Genomic DNA, 21,564 nt, shown 5'->3' with positions numbered 1-21,564 from the left:
GTCCAGGCAGAAAGAGTAGCAGCGTGAATCCCACCATATACATTGAGTCTTCATTGGCAACTATCATTTGAAATATAAAGAAAACTGAATGTAGCTTCTAAGCTGAACTCATCCAGGTGCCCAAAGATGTCTAATATGTGTTCATCAGTTTAAGGGCCAAACAACCTTCTCCAAAGCATGATACCAGACTTACGTCAGCCACTTCCCAGCTAATGCTTTCCCTCTCTGTACCCAGTCCCTCATCTATAAAGTGGAGATTGTGTTATCAAAAGATTAAATGAGATTTGGACAATTGAAACACAGGGAGCACAGAGTAAGAAATCTTTTAATCCTGTATAGATTATCGTAATGCCTGGAAACATCCTAGAGTATATTAAGCAGGTAATCAAAAAGTATTGGCAAAGTCCCTTGAGGAATGGGAGAAAGAATATGGAACTATTAAACTTTACTATCAGGGAATCCCGTGATATGGTGCCAAACTTTAGGGACACCCAAATCAATAGGCCATACCCTCGATCATGAGGCTTACTCTTGTGAAGTTTATGTAGGTAGCGGAGAAACTTAGACTACCTATAGGCATGCCTAAGAGTTACTTCTGGAGGACCTCTTTTGTTGCTCAGATGTGGCCTCAGTCTCTCTAAGCCCAATTCTGCAAGTGAAATCATTGCCTTCCCCTATACGTGGGTCATGACATCCAAGGGTGAAAGTCTCCCTGGCGACATGGGAGATGACTCCCAGGGATGAATCCAAACCTGTTACCGTGGGATCAACAATTCCATCCTGAACAAAAGGGGGAAAAGAAGTGTAATTAATACAGTTTCAGTGGCAGATAGTTCAAATAGCGTAGAGAGGCTACTCTGGAGGCTGCTCTTATGCAAGCTTCAGGTAGACCTTGCTACCTGCCAACCCCCAACCAGAACCACTCCAGCCAATCTTAAAGAACATCTAGGGCAATATATAAGATTCCCCAAGGTTTCCATGCACTAGAGTAACTTTCCAGAAACCTGCAATGTCCAGATGGGTCCCAGGTCCAGATAAGTCCTGAAACCTAACCCAGCCTCTGCAGAACATCAGATAGTCCCATCTCCCCACCCCATATTAGTGACAGACCCTTCCAATATGAAAAATTTAGAATTGCCATAGCTCAAACACCCTGAAGAGAGGAATGGAAAGATCAAAGGTGATGGTGGAGTTATACAGAGAAGATAGGATTTAATAAATGAATATGAATGCTGAATCATTAAATTGATAACTCTTTTAGTCTCCAATATTTTAGAGAAGCTAGAAGTAAAAACCTAAAATTGTGAAATCGTAACTCATATCAAATTTTGAAATATGTTCTATAACTAATGGTGGTGCTGTGCTTTGAAATTTATAGCTTTTTTTCACAAAAAAAAAGAAGAAGAAAAAGTCGATTGTGATGATTAAAAAAAATATTTAAGCCCTCTAGCCTCCTATATTCTGGAGCAGATAGAAGGAAAAATATGAGAGGATTGTATGGTAGCCCATGACAAACTCTGGGATCTGTCCTGCAACTACTTGTTGAAGAGTGTTTTGAAAACTATTGCTTTTTTATTGCTTTGCTTTGTATTTATGTTATACTATACAATAAAAAGTCAAAAAAATTTTTTAAAGATTAAATGAGAATGCATGTAAACTGCCCGGAACAGACACCACCCCTTCCACTCAGTACATGGTGACTGTTTTTCTTGCCGTGCTTCCATAGTGACTTGGACTTATGTCTTACTGATTAAATCAATTTTAAAAATAATTCAGGGTTTAGCCTCAGATGGACATATTACCTTCAAGAATAAAGCACTCATTTAATGTCACTCAGGAGGTGAGAAATCCATTTATACTTTTGAAAAACTTCCTGGCACCAACACCACCCAAAATGTAAATTGTATTAGACGTATTTGCAGGCTTTTCAGGAGGAATATGAGCAAATCAAGGAGTTTAAGAAGACCTAAACTTCATATATTTTAACTAAGGCTCAGATCCTAATCAGAAACATCGTGGAATGATATTTACTTACTAAGATCCATGTGGTTCTCAAAATTTCCATCCGGATTTCTATGGCGGTTTATATACTTCCTTTAAAGCTCTGGGCAAAAATGTATGGGGCAGAGTGTATACCTTTCCTAGGCATATGAAATGATTCATTGAATGCCTCTATATATTTCATAACAATTCTTTCTCCCTTTCATATTCCTATTGTGTATGATGAAATGAAGACCAACGAGAGAAAGAGATGGGTAATGTGAACATATTTTTTTTCCATATTTAGACACATAATATATTTCCCCCCACAACTCTTTATGCTGGCCTAGAAAAATAATTTTACATGTAATTACGTATGGGATAAGCCAATGACTTCTTAGTGGTTTTTTATTTAAACAGGGATAAAAATTTTGAGCATTTGCTTGATAGTTAAAAAAACTCTCTAGTCAAAATCACTGTGTGAGATAAGCAGGTAAACATTGACTTGAATACCATGTAGAGCATTTTATAAACTCAGGTTCTAATTAGAAAAATACTTATCTGTGATGCACTCATGCTTTTAACTATTTCTTAAATACTATTTGTGATGAGAATTTGACAGTATAAATGAATACATGTAGGTGCAATCTTAAGTCTGGAATAAGATAGGAAAACTAATTTCCTCCATGATTTCAAGGTCAGTTTGAATTGTGAAGAGACCCACTATACCTTGAAAAGATAAGTAATAAGAACCAAGCTTTGGTTCCTACAATTGACAAGTAAAATGATAAACTGTAGACTCCAAGTGATTATAAGGCCTGAAGAACAGTCAGGAATGCACATTGTCAGTTCCTATGGCTTCTATAACACTTTTGCATCCCCTATTGGATTTATGGCATGAACTGAAAGGTAAAATCTGATCCCAGAAGAGTTATAGAGAGTCCTGTTTCACTTCTGCTTACAAAAAGGCATTAAAGGAATAAATACAATTAATTGTTTATTACTTTCCTTCCTCTTTACTCACAACTTCCTTTTAAGATGTGGTTTCAAAACCAGGTTGAAGAGAGACTTTTTCTTTTATTAAAAAATACTTCTTGAGAAAAAAAAGTAGAAGAGAAATAGCCCCCAAAATTGAGGCTTTGACTTGGGTACAATATGTAAATATTATCAACCCATTACTATATCACATATTGCTATTTCATAGACCTTCCTAAAGGAGGCTATTTCTGGAAAAAGGAATAATTTATCCTTCTTGCTGATTGGCACTGCATGACTTTACTTATAAGATTATCAAAAACACCTTTTCATAAAGACCTAAACTAAAAACACATGGTCACTTGATTCAGTCAGTAATCCCTCCTCAAGCTGAATTTAATCTCCATGCTATTTTGCATTCTATCTCAGAACTAAAACATTTATCAATTCTTTCTTTTTCCATATTTCAAATTTTTGAAGTGGGATATTCTTTAAGAGCCCATCAGGAAAGAGATTTGAAGCTGCCCTGAGGCTGTGTGGCAACATAATGACCCTCTTTGCAAGGCATATAACAGTGTTTGGGGTGGGATGTGTCCTCTGCTGTCTACAGATCAAGCTCCATAGAGGTGCCACTTCTGGCCATCTTTAAGACAGACAATGCAGAAGCAAAAAGCCTTGCAAGTGACCTCCTGTCTTTGGACTCCAACAAAATTGAAAGTGAAGGCATCCCTCATGGAATCATTGAAGAGGACAAGCAATCAGAAATCTATTTCACACCTGTATACCTCAAAAGACTGATCAGCAGTGCGTTAGAGGAAGACCAATCTTTGGATGTGGGGACAATTCGGTTCACTGATGGTCAGTTGGTGATTTTATATTTCTGGGTTTATCCCCATTTGACACATTGATTAGAAAGGGTGAATGCCTCATAATCACTGTCATTTTAACTTGAGCCTTGTAGAACCAGTCATTACTGTGGCAGGCATACCATCTCTTGGTTCTATTCCCATCTCTCTTCACTCGTTTCTATGTCTCATCTGATGAGACGGTGGTGACTGATTCACTACCTCCTAGGCAACAAATGGCTCATCTCAGAAAACATCTGATACTCTGGGTTTGACCCTTTGTTGAGCCTCTGGAATGTTCTGATACTCAGCCTTGATGGTAGAAGTAGGGCTCCACAAATGGTCCTGGTTCTGGTATTTATTCCGGCTATTTCTTTCCTCTCAGCTTAGTAATATTTTCATTCCTCCTGGCCAAGTGATTGGCCTGCCTGCCTAGTCTAATTATGTAGAACAGAACTAAATACCTTGAAGTTCCACCTTTACAACTATTCTCATCACATCAGCATACAAAATGTACTCCTTGCACCAATTTCAATTTATCATTCAGATCAATGACCATTGGTTTATGTGATGCTGATTTCTTAATAATTTATTGAACTATTCTTTAAGAATTGGTTATTGCCTCATTTTTCAACCCTGGCAGTTGTATTACCCCCACCACAAAAGAAAAAAGAAAGAAAACACCCAAACCTTGTGATTTTTCACCCTCAGAAATTGTTGAATCATTTCCAGCTTTGGATCCTGACACACAATCAATACTACCTACACCACTTGCAGATCTCACAAAGGTAAGTGTGCTGTCTTTTTGGTTTTCAAATAGAAAAATAGGAAAACAACTCCAAAATCTTCCATCAAAAATCAGCTTAACAACTGAACCCAACAAAATTCTCTTTGCATTGCTAATTATATTTACTTCCTGTTTTATACAGGCAGTACTTGATTAACACAGTTCCAGTATCTGCTTTTCAAATATACTAACATTAAAAGTTTCCTTCAATTTAGTTAGATCTTTATTTCAATTAGAGTCACCATTTGCTCTGTCCTTAATAAACCAAATGTATTTTCATCAACTAAAAATAATAAGTGAAACAAAGTATATTATTTTACTTTGACCTTCAGAAATAAATATAGGCATGAATATACTTTATAATTATTTTTTACATTTTAGGGCCTTATCTATATTGATTTATGGGGGTTAATATGTACAAACTAATGTCTTAGAAATTAAAATTTATAAATCCAGAGATTAATTTGTATTTCATTTAAAGCTACATTCATTTAAGTTATACCAGAAAATGTCACTGGGGTTTTTCATAAATTAAAATGTTGACTAAATGCTATTCCCCTAGAAATAAAACAATTTAGAAATTCAAGCATGATTGACACAAATTATTTCAATTATCAGTTAATCCTGCTCAGGCAAATGCAGTTAGCCAAGAAGCCAATATATCATTTTACCACTTTACCAGTGCTTGCTAACCTTTGAGAACATTTCTACATCAGAATTTTCCTTTTTAGTAGATTCAAGTCAACTGCAAAATTATTTGCTTGAATTTAAATGAAAAATAAAATACAGAGGACAGCATGAAATGTCCCTTCTCAACATCTGTCTTTCTATATTCATTCTTCAGGGTACTACTTTGAGTCCAGAACTTCCTTTTGGTCCATCCAGACTTGAGCCAGTGGACATAGCAGGACATGGTTTACCTGGTGAGTTTCTTCCCACAAAGTCTATGTTAGATGGCAACATCCTCTTTCAAGAATCCATTTATAGCACTACCTCCAAGACCAGTGACCAAAAAAAAAAAAAAGTAAACAAATAATAAAAAAAGAAAAGAAAAAACATAACAAAATAAAATACCAGTGACAAAATCATCCCTGACACCAGCATTTCCAACTGGAGAACAGTCCATGGAACCATTCTCTTCTAATGGAAAGGATACCTTTGGTGTCCTCTCAGCTCCAATTCCCCATCTGAAAATTAGCACTGAGTGCCCTTTCCCGATAAACCTGGCAAAGAAAGCTAAAACCAAAGCTGCTCCAACTACTGACCACATAGAACAACAATCTCCTCTGGGTTTAAAAACTGAGAGTCTCTTAGAAAAAACTGGGTATGAAGACCCAACTTCATGACAAGGGGCTATGGCAGCAGATAGATTGGCATGCACAAGGAGAAGGGCATTGAATTTAGGCTGACTTGTTATATTGTCTGCTGTTACAACGTGTGTTTCTTTAATGAAGGTTGGCTCACATGTAATTGATAAATAAGAAAGGAAAACAGTAAACACTGAAGTCCTCTTGGTTCATTTTTTAATTTACAAGAATGTTAATTTTTGATTCAGTAGGGTCAAACTTTCATACAGGTAAAAAGAGTTTTAGCAATATATGAAGATCCTCAGGGAAAAAAAATAAGTGTCTTGCAGAAGAGCATTCCTTTCATGTAAGAAGTGGCTGATATGGTGGCTGCATGGCCCCTACACTTTCCGCTTTAAAGAGTTCTCTATAAATACTACAAAAATGACTGATAAGGATATACTGTGAACCCACGTGGAAATGCCAGTAAAGATTTGTTGTGGCTTTTCATTTTAATGAGATTGTTATTTTTTTAGTTAGGGGATCTCATTATTAAATTCTACAGATTTTGAGTAATCTGCCTCGTCTTATTTTCCTCATAGAGGCTATGTGCAATTAATATGCAATTTTGAGGAATATAAATTTTTCACGAAGACATATATAGGATAATAGCAAAACTTCCTATACAAATTTGATTTGGTTCACATGACTACCAATTAATAAATGTTAACTTCATGACCCAGTTATCTATTGCTGCATTACAAACTAGCCTAAACTTAGTGACTTAAAACAATAATCATTTCCTTTGCCAGTAAATCTGAAATTTGAATAGGGCTCAGTATGCCTGGCCCTTACCTGTTCCAGGTTTTGTTGGCTGGTTTCAAGATCCATTTCCAAGAAATGACTGGCAAATAAGTGATCAACTAGAGCTACTGGCTGGGAGCCTCATTTCCTCTCTATACGGTCTTCTCCATCATGTTGCTTGAGCTTCCTCACAGCATGGCAGTGGGGTGTGAAGTGCGAGCATCCCAAGAGACAGAAAGTGGAAGCTGCCAATATTGTCAGGATCCAGAAACAGTATCATTTCCTCTCATTTTAATGGCTAGGGAGCCACAGAACCTGTCACAAATTCTAGCAGAGGGGACAAAGACCCAATCTTAATGGGAGAAGTATCAAAGAATTTGCAATCATTTACAATCTATCATAATCACATCAACCACTATTTTGACTTCCAAATACTTGTGTTGGTTGGATAAAACAAATAAGGCTCTCTGATGAAATTAGTGATAGTAAATGCTCACTCTTCTTTCATTAAGTTAGCATAAAACCTTATTATAAGATCATAATTTCAAGTAGATTATTAAAAAATAATAACATATTTATGTTATATTTTTCAAAATTGCTTTACTGTTGTTATTTTATTTATACGCTCCTCTCATTCATGGATATACCACAAAATACTAAAACTGGAGGAATCTTAGAGATAACGTAGTTAAGCCTCTCTGTTTCACAGATGAAGGAACCAAGGCCAGAGATATGAAGTGCCCTGCTCAAGGTTACAAAATAGCTGGGTGCAGAGCTATTCTCATTTCCTCCACCTATTACAACATGTTTGGTATAAATATCCCGTCAAGCATGCTTGCCCCTCAAATCTCAGCCTCTTCTGTCGTTAATTTGCTACTCTATTTTTTTTAATAGTTGTTCTTCTGGGTCTTTACAGTTTCATTCCTAATCATCACAAGATTACACCTCTAACCAAATGTTACAGAGACATGATTTTCACAAAAATCACAGATGACCTCCTAATTGATCTATTTATCAGCCTTGTTTCCATTTCATTTTTTTGACATTTCTGTTAATTGGCTCTTATTGAAAATTCCCCTCTGGAAACTCCTCTTCATTTGGCTCCCACAAAATAACTCCTTCTTGATTCTTCTTCTATTTCCCTATTACTTCTTGATCTCTTGCACTAGGGCTCATTATTTTGTTTTCTTTGGGTTTTTTATTTGTTTATTAAAATCCCACCTCATTCCAAAAAAAAAAGACATGCAGAGATTTGTTGGCTTTCAGACATGCATCCAATAAAGTAAGATTTTATTTTAAAGAATAGAAATTTTAGAAATGGAAGAGAAGATAAAACAACAATAAAAAAAATCAGATGACTCTGTAGGGGAAATTGTAAAAAAAAAATCTTAAAGGTTATAAGTTTGCTTTAGGTGGTTCATGGATTTGCCTCTGAGCTTCTTAAGTGGCTGCATGATGTGGTTAACACCATCAGTTACACAATTCAGAATTTGCATGCTTACGTCATGACAAATGCTTAGGAGAAAAATTTCCCCTGTGGGCCTTCATAAGGAGGACTCTCTGGCTCTGTCCTGCCCACATCAACCTCCTTACTGTATAATTCCAGTGTCCGGGGGTTTCCTTTAAGACCTACGCTGGAGATGCATAGTGGAATACCAAAGGCCAGTTCATTACCATTAGTTCTCAGAGAGACTAGGTTCTAAGAGTCTGCTTTAATTCAAGGAGTGATTTTTAAATATCTAGAGGAATGGATGTGCTGCATATCCTTCAATCAATGTCCCATAAATAAAAATTAACTCATAAGTGAGCTTTTGAATAATATTGAGCAAGAAGAGTTGTATTTGTTGACATGGGTCAAGAATGTAAATATGCTATGTTGCCAGTTAAGAGCAGATCTAGATGCATTCAAAATCAGCCCAGCCTCCTTTTTTGTTCATTTCCATGTGCAAGTGGGGTGTCGTTTGAATAAATATTTTTCCTGGTTAGGGACTCATCTTTTTTTTTCATTAAGAAATGCCAGGGACAGAGATGGCATTTCTTAATGAAAAAAAAAGATGAGTCCCTAACCAGGAAAAATATTTATTCAAACGACACCCCACTTGCACATGGAAATGAACAAAAAAGGAGGAACATTCTAGACAAGACCCAAGCTTCTCTCTCCTATAAAACAATTCTGGGTTTCCCCTATGCACAGGTAAAACAACATCTAGGGCTTCAAATTTCTGTGCCATGGTATTACTGAGATAATTTTAGCCTGGAAAACTTTTAAGGTTAGTGTCACCAAACACCCACCAAGCCATTAAAATCTCAGTAAAGCACTCAGAAATCTCTCAGCTTAAGCAGTTTAATTTAATAGTTAATCCCCTGAGATAAAGTACTTGCAAAATATGCCTGTAGAAAACTAAGTGAATTGGCATAGTATATAAAATTTCAAGCTCTTCTATGTTAAATATTTTTAGGGTGGCTTATCTCAAACCATTCTTTCTTGTAGGGCCCATTATCTGTTAAGATCATACTGATATCATAAAAATAAGAGCCTTAAGCATTTAGAAGAAAGCTCAATGTTCTATCTTGCATATACATGTATTCAAGTAATTCATTAAATATACTAACAAATCATTAGTGTAGAAGCTTTCATGTTCTGTTTGGATTAGTTTTGGGGGGAATAGATTTCTATTTTAGCTCATTAGAGTAATCATCTGATCCATCAAGAGAAAGGGTCTCTAGGGCCCTCCCTCCGCAAATTACAGACTTTTTCACTTACTAGATATTCCATTTAAAACATAGGCCAGTTGCCCTAATAAATTGCAATATTTGCAGTGGTGATGAAGAAAACTTTAGTCAGAGCTATTCTGTGTTGGATATTGTTTTGTCTTTTATTCCCCCATATAGGAAATATATTCAAATCAACACATCAACTTTTCTTAATCTGACCTCAGCCTTTGACTCCATGGAAAAGAATCAATGGAGAGAGCTAAACTATATGAGCTCAATATGCAACCCATCCACTAATGCTTCAGGAGGTCAGGAACTGTGGTCTGTCTCAATTCATTGCCATATCATCAGTGTCCAACCAGACACTGGGGACATGCCAGACAGTTGCTTGGGCCCAAACCAAGTTCATACAAAACAGGGATTGGTGCTGCTGCAAGACTGAAAAACATGCCAGGCACTGAAGTAGACATAGATTTATTAGTACTTACAAACAGAAGAGTCTCCAATGGAAGCTTTCTAGAGGAGTAGTGCTCCACTGAGGGGCAAAAGTACAAGGGGCAATATGTATATGGTTTCAAAACAAAGACATTCCATATAGTATGAGGACATTAGACCTCCAATAAAATCATTAAAGGTCTTAAGACCTGATGTTCTACTAAGATCCATGATTAAGACTAAGATACAATCAGTGCTATTCCACTCCCATCTGTGATTATATTATTTTCCCTCTGGGGAAGTTGTTTACTTTGTTGATCTTTGTCTTGGTCATGCAAGCTGCTACCTGCATAGGGCTTCATTCCTGTTTGGAGGGCTACCAAGGTTGAGTAAGAGATTAAACCAAGTAGAAAGGGGGTCAGTAGATAATTGATTAATAATGGTGTATGTGCTCTTGCATATGATTTAAAGCTTGTGAAATAGTATATGAGTTATCAGGAATGTATACACATTACATGTTTATAAGGGCACGGGTCCTGCCTTGTGCCACAGTCAAAGCGTCTCAAGTCATTCTGTTTCATAAGATTACTTTCTATAACCGGGTGATCTCAACATTTAACAATGATATTGCCGACCTAGATTCATTAAGTTGTGAGCTACATAATGAGCTAAAGCTATTATATGCTTTTTGGTGACCATCACAGCTCCCCCTAGGGAAAAAAATAGCTAAAGGATAAAACCACCATAAGGTATGCTTCACTTGATATCTAAATTTAACCATTTCCCAATTGCTACGGGTGTGTGGTGAAGAATCATGTAATGTGACAGGGACATTTGGCTGTGCCCATGTGCAGCATCTTGCCCAATTGTAAGGTATATAAGGCCATCCATATTGCCCAGAGGTCCACAGCAACCTAAAAGGGGAGGCATATGCTCTGTGTCTGTGGGAGTCATTTTGCTATTGGTAAAGGTGATCATTTTGAAGCTTACTAGTAAAATTATGTGGTTCTTAGGGTAACCACCACATATCTTGGTTCCTAAGATATTCCATGCAGACAGTAGCAATATGGTCTAAGGTTATTTCTTCCACTGTCACCAGCCTATCCCATCATGTATAGCATACCCAAAATAGGCCAATACTTATTCACTTGTTCCCTCATAAAAGAGAAAATATAATTTGAGTCTCATTATAAGATGGTAATTGAATTTCAGTCTTTAAAGAGAAAGTCTCACTCCAGATTTGTTGGTGTGGCAAGTTCAGCCATGCCAACAGGTTTGTCTACATAGTCCAGTTAGTGGGAACATGTTAGAATGGCAAGTTCATGCAAACCCAACATTAGGCTCAATTGTGGACATGAGTTACCACTGAAGCCCACTGTAGATTATAGCTTATCATAATTGCCCATCCCCAGCTCTCAAGATGAGATATTAAGATTTCTGACACTTCTTTTAGTTCTGAAAGACAATTTTTGGTTAACATAATATCATCAATATAATGAAATAAAGTCATAAATTTGGGTTTCTCCAAATTAGCCAAGTCTTTTGCCACTAGGCCATGGGAAATGTTTGGGTTTGTGGGAGCATGGTGAAAGTCCCCTGTTGTCCTTCCCAGGTGAAAGCAAAAATAAGTTGACTTGCTTTATCTAAGCATTAGCTAAATCTAAAACAAAGTGATATTGTCATAAATAAGTGCTAATTTCTTGTAGTAAAAAGACAATGTTTGGGGCAAGGACAGCTCCTTGGTAGAATTCTTGTCTGACAAGCAGGAGACCTGGGTTCAATTCCTGGTGCCTACTCATGCCAAAAAAAAAGACAATGTTTGGGACCACTGCATACAAAGATGGCATTACTTTATTTAATTTGTGGTAATCTGCTGTCATGCACTAGATTCCATCAAGTTTCCATATTGGCCACAAAGGAGCTATGGGCTGGCAAAAACATTCCTACTCTCTTTAATTTTTTAATGGTTATAGAAATCTCTTAAATGTCCCACCAGGAGCTTATATTGTTTAATGGCTACAATCCTCCAAGTTTGTGGGACTTTTTTAAAGGACCATTTCCCCGCCCCCATAGAACGCCTTTGGTATGCTACCTTGGAGGTAGAGTTCTCCTGTGGTAGTTTATGATGTGAAATTTAAGAGCAAATCAATTCCTAATATATATTTAGGTATAGGAGAAATACATATACAGTGTAATTCCAAGGGGCAATCTCCCAATTTGTAAGATCAAATTATGTCATTTTTCTCTGATTGATTTTCCCCCATAGCCATCTATGGCCAGCATGGGTTCATTAAATCAAGCTGCATTTCCATAAATCAAAGTACATTCAGCTCAAATTATCTTTTTCTCAGACCTGAAATGCCCCTTCATTCTTCCAGCCTGATGACCTCCTATTCATACTTTAAGTTCCAGCTAAAATACCACCTCCTCTGTGAAGCTTTCACCAACCACTCCCTGGGTGGATTAATAATTATTATCTGTCCCCTTATCCATAACAAAGAAAGCGTGTATACCTCCACCAAACATTTGCCATTCAGTATTGAAATTATTAGTATGCATGTCTGACGTCTCCCCAAGACTGATTTCCTGAAGTGAAAGCATGTATTCTTGTTCTTTTTTTACAAACTCCTGTGCTGAGCTTAGTGTCTGGCACATAACTGGAAGCTTGGTAATTATTGGTTACTGTAGTTGACCTTATTGGGCCTATCAGTGTTATCAGTATCAGACTATAAACTCCTGGAAAATATGCTCCCCCATCTGGGCTAGTCCTCACACAGCCCCAGAGACAGTCACACATGTAATGGATGTTCTTAATAATTAAATACTTTGGGCAAAATAAGAGTGTTGAAGAACTTTAGTCAGCTCTACCTCATGTGATATGTTAACTACCACATTTATCAAGGTAAATATAGGCATGAGGCTAAAAATATTTGCAATTTTCAGTAAGCCACTCTGCTAACCAAAGAATTGTTTAAACTGCTCCACTTCAGGATAAAAGAATAATAGTAAGACTTGGAAAGATTTGTAAGAAAAACTTCACTGAATTTATTCCACTGTGGTCAAGATTTTTATGTTTTCTTCCTCGTACTTCTAAACCCAGAGGGACAGTTAGTTTTCCTAGCAGGATTTTGCTGCATACAAAAACTCTTCAGAGAGGTTCATGAGGAAAATGTCAGCCAAAGAAAGAAAAGAAAAGAATGGCCATTTGGCAAAGACTTGCAATTACTCTCCATCGCCAGATCAATCTTTGCAATTCCCAGAGAGAGATTAAAAAAGTGGATTAAAGTCTTTCCAACTCTCAAATTTGGTAATTCTAGATTTAACCTAGATGTCAGGTGAAATAGTACTATCCTTCCAGATTTATTTAGAAAATTCAATGTCTTACCCTAAATTGTAGCAATCCCCAAGGGCTTATATTCTGGTTCTGACTTTTTGCCCCTACTGAAATCCTAATATTACTCCATTTCCCTGCCTGAACCTGTTTTCTCTCCCCACCCCCACTCCACTCTGAAGGTGAAAAGTCAGATTTTATTGATTATTTCTCAACATTACTCAGAGAAGATATGAGGATATCACTTTGCAGCCCCACTCAGCAAGCAACTTCAAGTTGTATAGGCATCCCTATTCTACCCTATTTTAAAATATTAGGCACACCCTTTACTGGACATTTTTCACTGGCCAATACTACTTGGTGGGTCCCCTACTGCACTGTGATGTTATGCCCCCATTCCCTCAAAACTCTCCTCATGACCATCCTTTTCTCAAGCTGCTCCCAACCCCTAAATTATTGTCCAATTTTTCTATAAAGTAATGGTGGCTGTCTGCTTAATCTTTTTCCAACATTTTGCTCAACAAAGACCATATGTTTCTAAGATAAATTCTGTCACTCCTGCAGTTAAAGGAGTTTGTAATTATTTTGCATCTTCCCCTTCCAGGCTGACACCCCTTCACATCAGCACATTCACGTACACAATCAGATGATACCATTTACCACACTGTTTTCCGGAACTCTTGGCAACTTCATCTCACTTTACTGCTACCATTTCTCCTCTTTCCTCCTTCCTAAGGAAAGTTCCATATTCTGTAATCCATACCTCATATGGCACCGCAGTACAAACCAAATACCCAGGGGTCTCCTACAGAGTCTCTATACATCTTCAGATGGGAGATTGGTCCATGACAGATGATTTCCGAGGGGCACTGTAGGTCGCAGACCCACACAAGCTCTTCATATGGCAGTAGACCATAGATTTTAAAAGATTGCAACAGGTTCACTTAATTTGCAGTAGCTCTCTAAGATGTTGTGCATGTTCATTGATTCATTCAACAAATCTTTGTGTGGTGCTAACTACTGACAGAGGATTAAATGGTAAGCAATGCAGATCCTCAGGACTGTCATGGTTTGGAGTCCCCCAGAAATAGACCCTAAGACAAGAATTACAAGGAGTTTATTTGGGAGGTGATCCCATGAAATCTAGTAAGGGGATAGGTAAGTAAAATGGGAAAGGGGAGGAAACTAAAGGAACTCAGTTAGTAGTGTACTAGTAAGTGATTAACCACCAATCTCAGAAAAGAAAAAAGTGTGCTGTGCACATATAGGCATACAGATATTCATTATAATATTTTGATGAAATAAAGGTCATATAGTACACAATTTACAAACCTTAAAATATACAAAATCCTTTTTTTGTAAATTCTAAATGGTCAATTGATTCTCCTAAGAAAATAAGGCTTAAATTGAGATCTGAATGACAGGAAAGCAAAAAAGAAAAATTAAAATGAGGGAGGGGTGATGAAAAGTGCTTTGGGAAGAGGGGAGTAGCTGAGTCTGGCATTAGAATGGCATATTGGAAAAAAATTAAGAAAGGCAGTATAACTAGAGCATGGCGAGTTGACAGAAAGCGATGACGATGACCCTCAAGAGAGGTAGAGCTCTATAAGCCCTGTTAAGAACCATTAAGGGATTTTAAGCAAAGGAATGACACACCAAATTTGAGTTTAAAAGATCCTTCCAACTATACTGTAGAGAATTAGCTGGAGGTGCGCAAATGCAAGCCATCAATTAGAAGAGTCATAACAATTATCCAGCCTAGAAATGTTGGTAGCTTGGACTGAGATGATTGAAGTGGACATGGAAGTAAGTGGATTGATTTGAGTGGTATTTAAGGAGTAAAATCATTCTGAAGAATTTTGAAGCCTTGAATGGGTTCAGCAAGAAAGACTTGTCTGGCCAATAAGCAATGTTTGTTGACAGACTCATTAGCAGGAAGTGGTAATGTGTGAGTCTGCAGTTTCTGTGACTATGTCACTTACCCAGGTTTAATAATGTCTCTAAGATATCCAGGTATTGTCTTCCTGTTATCTCTTTATAGTGGGGCACTGGTGGGCACATAGTAGGAGGTACCAGCCCTTGCTTGTTCTCAAATCCTTGTCATGGTCACTTTTATCACTTCCATCCATTTTTGTTGATTGACATTTACATAAAGAGAAAGATATGTATCCATTATGCACAATGCTTGTGTTTGGTCTACCTAGTATTTTACAGAGAGGAGAAAAGTAAAGACAGATAAATACTGTATATTGAGTATTTATTGAGCCAAATGAATAGGTAATAATTCATAGGGACTTGGGGTTTCTTTTTTTGACCTGCTTTAGAAAACTATCTTCAATGACTTCAACTCTATAAGGCTAGTAGAAGTGAATTATCCTCACCATCATGAATTATCAAACGTTCTGTTCCTACAACCCAGTGTTTTCTATGTCTGTGTATGTTGCTGTGTTTGCTTGTTTTGTTTTGTTTTTTTTTTCACTTGCTTTTGTCTCTTATCGTCTTTTCCACTCTGTTGGTTTAGCATGTATACTCGATCCCTATTCTTTCCTTAACATGGCTGCTAGCACTCTGCAGGAGTTACATCTGTATTGGTACTATCTCCATCTAAAATGCTAGCACCTCACCAGTGCCAGAAAACAGCCTGCAGCATCACTCAGCTCCACAGTAGGCATGCCACACACCATGGAGCAGCACAGCCCCTTGCAGCGTATCTGGAAGCCAGCTCAGTTTTGTTTCCTTTCACAATTGGTGGCACTGAAACAATTAGAATAAACCTGTTGAGCTTTTTCCTTGGATCACCCCTAAGTGATAAACAGCTTTAATGACAAGAACTACTCTGCATGAATAAACCCTTAAATGCATTTCAAAATTAAGCCATTATGACAACGTTAATAGAAATCTTAACTTAAAAACACTATGGAGTTATTACTTGTGCTAATTGAGAAATGTTTTTTAAAAAAAAGATTATTGTGAGAGGTAAAGAAAAAAAGTTGAAGGAAACATTGCATGGGGAAATGTTGGAAAGAAAATACAGCTGTCAAAGATCCAGCTATAAGTGTCAAATATGCCATCTAGGCTTAAGATGTTTCCTAAGATTTGGGGACAAGTTAAAATTTCCTGTTGGAGAAATTTTAATTACAATAATACCAGAATTTCTACATGATTGTTCAACAAGCACAAAGATGGCTCAGTAAAGGAAGATTAAGGTCACATTAGAGCACAGCGCATTTTTCATTCTTTTCCTTTATTCAAGACCTTTGTGCATGAGATAGTGAACAATGTAAGATATATAAAAACATAAAAACTACTTAAATAATTTTGTATAGACTAAGCATATGTTTATCTCTTAGCTCTGAAAAGATGACACTTAGTGAGAAGCAGAGGCTTCAAAAAAGTCATTTATGGAGCTTATCATGAGCTTGGAAGGGTGCATGGGGCTTGACACAGACCAAGGAGAAGGGAAGTGGACCTCCAGACAGAATAAGCCTCATAAGCAAAGATGCAGAGGTTGGAATGAGAAACCAGGAAGAACACAGAGAAATAAATAGGGGGAGGATATCTACCAAGCAAGGCCTTCAAAAAAATATATATATATGACTTTGTGCAGGTGCGAGGGAAGTTCAGTGGTAGAATTCTCACCTGCAGTGTGGGAGACCGAGGTTCGATTCCCAGTCCATGCACTTTGTTGTTAGCAAACAAAGAAACCCACAAAAACAAACAATTCAACAAATGGTGCTGCAATAATGGGATACTCACATGGAAAAAGAATGAAATGTGACCCCACCATACAGCGTACCAAAAAAAAATGAGTTTGTTCTGAGTTTTCAAGAAGGAAAGAGGGGGATGAAAATGAAACTAAACAAAATTGATCTGGCAGCAGCATGGTGGATGGAAAGTAGAACAGTGAAGGATTTCATCCTAGATCTGGAGTGAAGTTTGGATAATGATAGTGGAAGCAAAGGAAGAAGGGAATAAAAGAGGGATACAAGCAATATTTTATTAATATATATAGAAAGATAGATTGCTGTGCATATATATAATATACATATATATATATTACTTTGAATAATGATGGATGGAGGAGAAGTGTGGGTCAAAGAACCTGAATTGCCAGGAGGAGGCACATGCCCATTTTACAGATTAGCAATTGAGAATCAGAGAGATTAAGTTCACCCAAACTGTATGTATTAGATCTAGATTTTAAAGTCTAGGTTCCAGACTTCAAAAACCAACCCTTTCCACTCTCAGAGTGCCTTATTTAGAACAGTTATCATCCAGCAATAATTCAGGGCATATCTACTAAATCCCCTGAAATCCTTTGTATTTACTAACTCAGAGGTATAGCCAAAAAATCCTCTGGTACATTCAGCTGTAACTGATGCATGACAACATGAACATGGTCATCTATGTTATATGTGAGACACCAAGTTTCTTCCCATCCTGTAGCTTAAAACTTAAAGAAACACAATGAACAACATTCTCTCTCTCTCTCTCTCTCTCTCTCTCTCTCTCTCTCTCTCTCTCTCTCTCTCTCTCTTTCCATCCCCCACTTTGTCTCTCTCTTTTCTTCCTCTCCTTTCTTCTCCTCTTCCTCTCCTTTCTTCTCCTCTTCCTCTTCCTTCCTTCCCTATCTTTGAAAAATGAGTTCAAGACCAAGAATAGGAGTTTTCCAATATGCATTAAGAAAGACCTCACTTGCAATTTTGGAAAAGGTGAGTTAAATGTTCAGTATGTGTTGAATAGGGCTAGAGAAGCTTCTCAGCACAGCAGGCACAAAATTTTAAATATTAGAAGATGTGTTACACATTTGGACAGCAGAAAAGATGCAAAGAGGAGTAGGACAGGCAATATTAAGTAAGAATTCATCTGGTGCAAAAAGAAAGCAGAGTTACCTGACAAAATTCCCTTAATCATAACATAGTGGTAATAGATAATATTTGTGGATTTGGAAGGTGTTTATGGAAAAGGGAGGGCAGAAAATACACACTCAACAAAGGAATGAGAATAGAATGAAAGTTGTCCCAGAAGAACACTTTGCAGCAAGAAGCCTGGGTGGATAGGTGAGTTGGTCAAAGCGGCATCTAAAGCATTCCATAGCCATCCCTTCCCCAGTTTATCACTTCTCAAGTGACTGGGATATTGTGTGTTCATAACTATAGTAATTTCTACCTCATATTCCCTTCTCTTGACCCACATGAATTAACATCAAAATTGGAGTGGAAAGTCTAGTGTTTCTACCCCTTCGTTCATCCATTTTTACAGAAAGTGTTAGGCACCAATTTTGCAAATGGCTTGAGCCCAAAGAATAATGAGGGACAGATAACAACACCTATGAGACTTCAAGGAAGGACGGTCACCTTGAGTCTTGTTGTGGGAAACTGCATTAGCACACGTATACTGTATAGTCAGCATTTAATCAAGGAAGCAGCTCATGGGTGAGGAAGGGTGACATCTTAGCAGTCTTAAAGTAGAAATAGGAAAAGCATTTAAATGGATTGGAGGAACAGATAGAGACTCCCATGAATAGTTTCCTTTAATTGTTTAAGTTTTAAGAAGGTGAAACTGCAATTCTAAAAATGTCAGTAGATTACAAGCTGCAGGCAGTGGTTACTTGACAGAGGGAGGCTCTACCATGGGCAAGTGAGCAGTCTTCTGCCATTATCATGTGCTTATGCTCAAAAGTAGTGGGTCACATCCGCCTTCTGACCAAAATGCAAATGTCAGGAAAGTGGGATCTCTGTGTTTAACTAACTCCTATTAATCTCAAAACTTAAACCAAAAGATAAAGAGGATTTTCAGTTCCTTCTGCCTCTACTTTTCTTCTTTGGCAATGAATGAGATGGAAAAACAGCAACTCTTCATTGCTAGTTGGCAGGCTCTCTCTATTGTCAGGTTAAGTGAGATCCTTGCCAGAGCATATGCATTCACTTTATGCAATTTGAAATGTTGAAACCAGTGCTAATCCACAGATTTTTAATAAAACGCTTAGTAAATATCACCCAAAGTCAGCAATTCCACAACTTGCCAGACTTCATTTATGGAGATGGATTAATTGAAAGCATTTGCTAAGAGGTATCAGCTTGGTTGGTTCGTTGGTTGGAATGAGTATGTATTTAGGCTTAAGAAAATGTATCTGGATTCTCAGTCCAGAACCACATTCTGTAGGATGGCAAATTTCCCATTGATTTGGCGGCTTTAGATGAGAGCTTGCAATACATTTACTCAGGATTTTCAGTTGTATATTTGTGACATTCTTGAATGATCAGTAAATTTCTTCAACTTTGAAAGCTAATGTGTCTCAAGGATATTAAGAAAATTATGTGCACCCCCTTTTTAAAAACTTTTTTATTGTGAAATATAACATAGATACGAAAAAGCAATACATTTTAAAGTGCATTTTAACAAGTAGTTATAGAACAGATTTCAAAGTTTGGTATTCCACAATTTCAAGCTTTTCATTCTAACTGCTCCAAGACACTGGAGACTGAAAAGAAATATCAATATAACAATTCAGTAGTTATACTCGTTTGATAAGCCCTAACTTCTCTGTTATAACTCCTCCTTCTCATTTGATCCCTCACCCAATCTTTAAGGATATTTGAGTTATGCACATTCTAATTTTTTTCATATTAAAAAGAGGTATGAACAAGACAGTATGGGAGGGAGGAGGGAATGGGTTGATGTTCATTTGCACCCCCTTTTGTTTTAAGCATTTTATTTGTATTAAATTTAGGTAGAGGTAATTGTACATACTGTCTTACAATATTCAAGAAACAAAGCAAGAACAGGACAGCCAGGAGCACTGGGCTTGGAGGGGAGGAAGAAGGCCAGAGAAAGGAAAGTGAAAAAGAAAGAATAAAATTGAAATGGTTAAAACAGCCTTTTCATTGTGAGAAGTTTTTGTTTTAGTCTTCGGGATCTGGAGGACAGCAAAAGAAAAGTTGAACAAGGCTAGAGACCTTGGAACAAGACCAGGAGGGGGCCATCCTGGGTGGGGCATCGAAGAAGAGTGAAAGCATCACTGGAAACACAGGGGCTTTCTAGAAGGGATGCTGAGTATGCAATTTGAGCATTTCCTGGAGGGACCAGTTTAAAAGAATGTTTCTTCACGGGCGTAGGGTGGGCAAGACTAACTTAGGGAAGGGAGAAAAACAGAACTTTTCCAGTTTCCTCTTTTTTAAGTTGGTCAAAGTCAGGCTAGTACTGTGTTGTGGACCTTTGACGTGTTGACCTTCTTATAAGCTTTACTTGTGGTTCCTGCATTGCTCTAAAGGGTTGAATATTCTGAATGGCCTCCCTTGGAAAAAGTGAGAACTGCAGCAACAACACTTGATGCCAGACTGAAGTCCAGACAGGAAACTCTCCCCATCTTCCTGAGCAGTGGCAAAGGGGACAAAATCCACGGGAGGTCCTTGCTGAGGGCTCAGCTGTATTTCTTCCCAGGTGAATCTTTTCACGTAACACTTTTCCCATTGAGCTTTTTTTCCTCTAAGGCAGAGAGAAATTTAAGTATGACAAAAGAAAACACAGAAAATATCACTGCAATATCTAGACTCTAACAGCCTTAAGTATATAAAAATGGAACCTGCTATTTGGCATGACATCTGTAAATGCCCTTAATTTCTGATTTTAAAAAGTGATTTTCAGAAAATTTACCTAAGATTTAACTCCACATTAATTAGAGCACTCATTTCTGGAGCACTTCAATCCATTATTTCATCAAATGCAAAAGAAGTCAAATGCGCCTCTTTTCACTAGAATCCTTTATTTGAGGTTTTGTTGGTTTGTCTGCTTGAGTTTTTTGTTTGTTTGTTTGGGTTTTCTTTCTTTATTTATTTATTTGTGTATTTATTTAGTGTGTAGGCTTGATACACAAACTAATGAATTTTTCAATTCATTTCTCCCTGGAGGAGTCTCATTTTCTCTATCCGTTGCTAACATTTTCTATTGCCCCTTATAAATCCCTGGCTGGACAAAACATCTGATGTAATATTTTATGTAGTGTATAGCAATATCCTCCTTATGGTATCTTTCTGCCTTCTTTATTGACATCCACTTTGCTCAATAAGGACAAGTTATATTACAGATGTCATTCTCTATTCTAAGGTCATTTTCCCAATTTCAAATTTTCTTTGCGAACCCATGATCTGCAATGAGGTATCTTTGTTCAGATTCCCCTCTAGATCTGCATCTTCAGTGGACTCACCATCAATTCTAGGCCAATTGACCAGGATTTGGTGGTCCTATTTATTTTCCAGAGACTTTATTATAATTATTATTTAAAAACAACCTCTTAAAAAACTCTCCACACTAGTATTTTGTTTTCTCCACTCTTTAGAATCTTCCTTTCATGAATTCTGCATAGACTGCCTGATGCTTTCTCTCCCTTCTTCTTCATGTAATCTC

General features: G+C 37.3%; 1 protein-coding gene across 1 annotated transcript in view; it reads left to right on the top strand.

Annotated features, from left to right (window-relative positions):
* Positions 1 to 21,564, top strand: part of IMPG1 (interphotoreceptor matrix proteoglycan 1) — a 145,608-nt gene that overhangs the window by 58,346 nt on the left and 65,698 nt on the right. The window contains exons 9-12 of the mRNA XM_077159437.1: positions 2,235 to 2,255; positions 3,566 to 3,813; positions 4,512 to 4,588; positions 5,432 to 5,510. Coding sequence (XP_077015552.1) covers positions 2,235 to 2,255; positions 3,566 to 3,813; positions 4,512 to 4,588; positions 5,432 to 5,510 — 425 coding nt within the window. The remainder of the gene's footprint in view (positions 1 to 2,234; positions 2,256 to 3,565; positions 3,814 to 4,511; positions 4,589 to 5,431; positions 5,511 to 21,564) is intronic.

The sequence above is a fragment of the Tamandua tetradactyla genome, chromosome 5 (genome assembly GCF_023851605.1).
Source record: "Tamandua tetradactyla isolate mTamTet1 chromosome 5, mTamTet1.pri, whole genome shotgun sequence".
NCBI lineage: Eukaryota > Metazoa > Chordata > Mammalia > Pilosa > Myrmecophagidae > Tamandua > Tamandua tetradactyla.
Note: the sequence above shows the minus strand (reverse complement) of the source record. Positions and strands in the feature narration are given on the sequence as shown.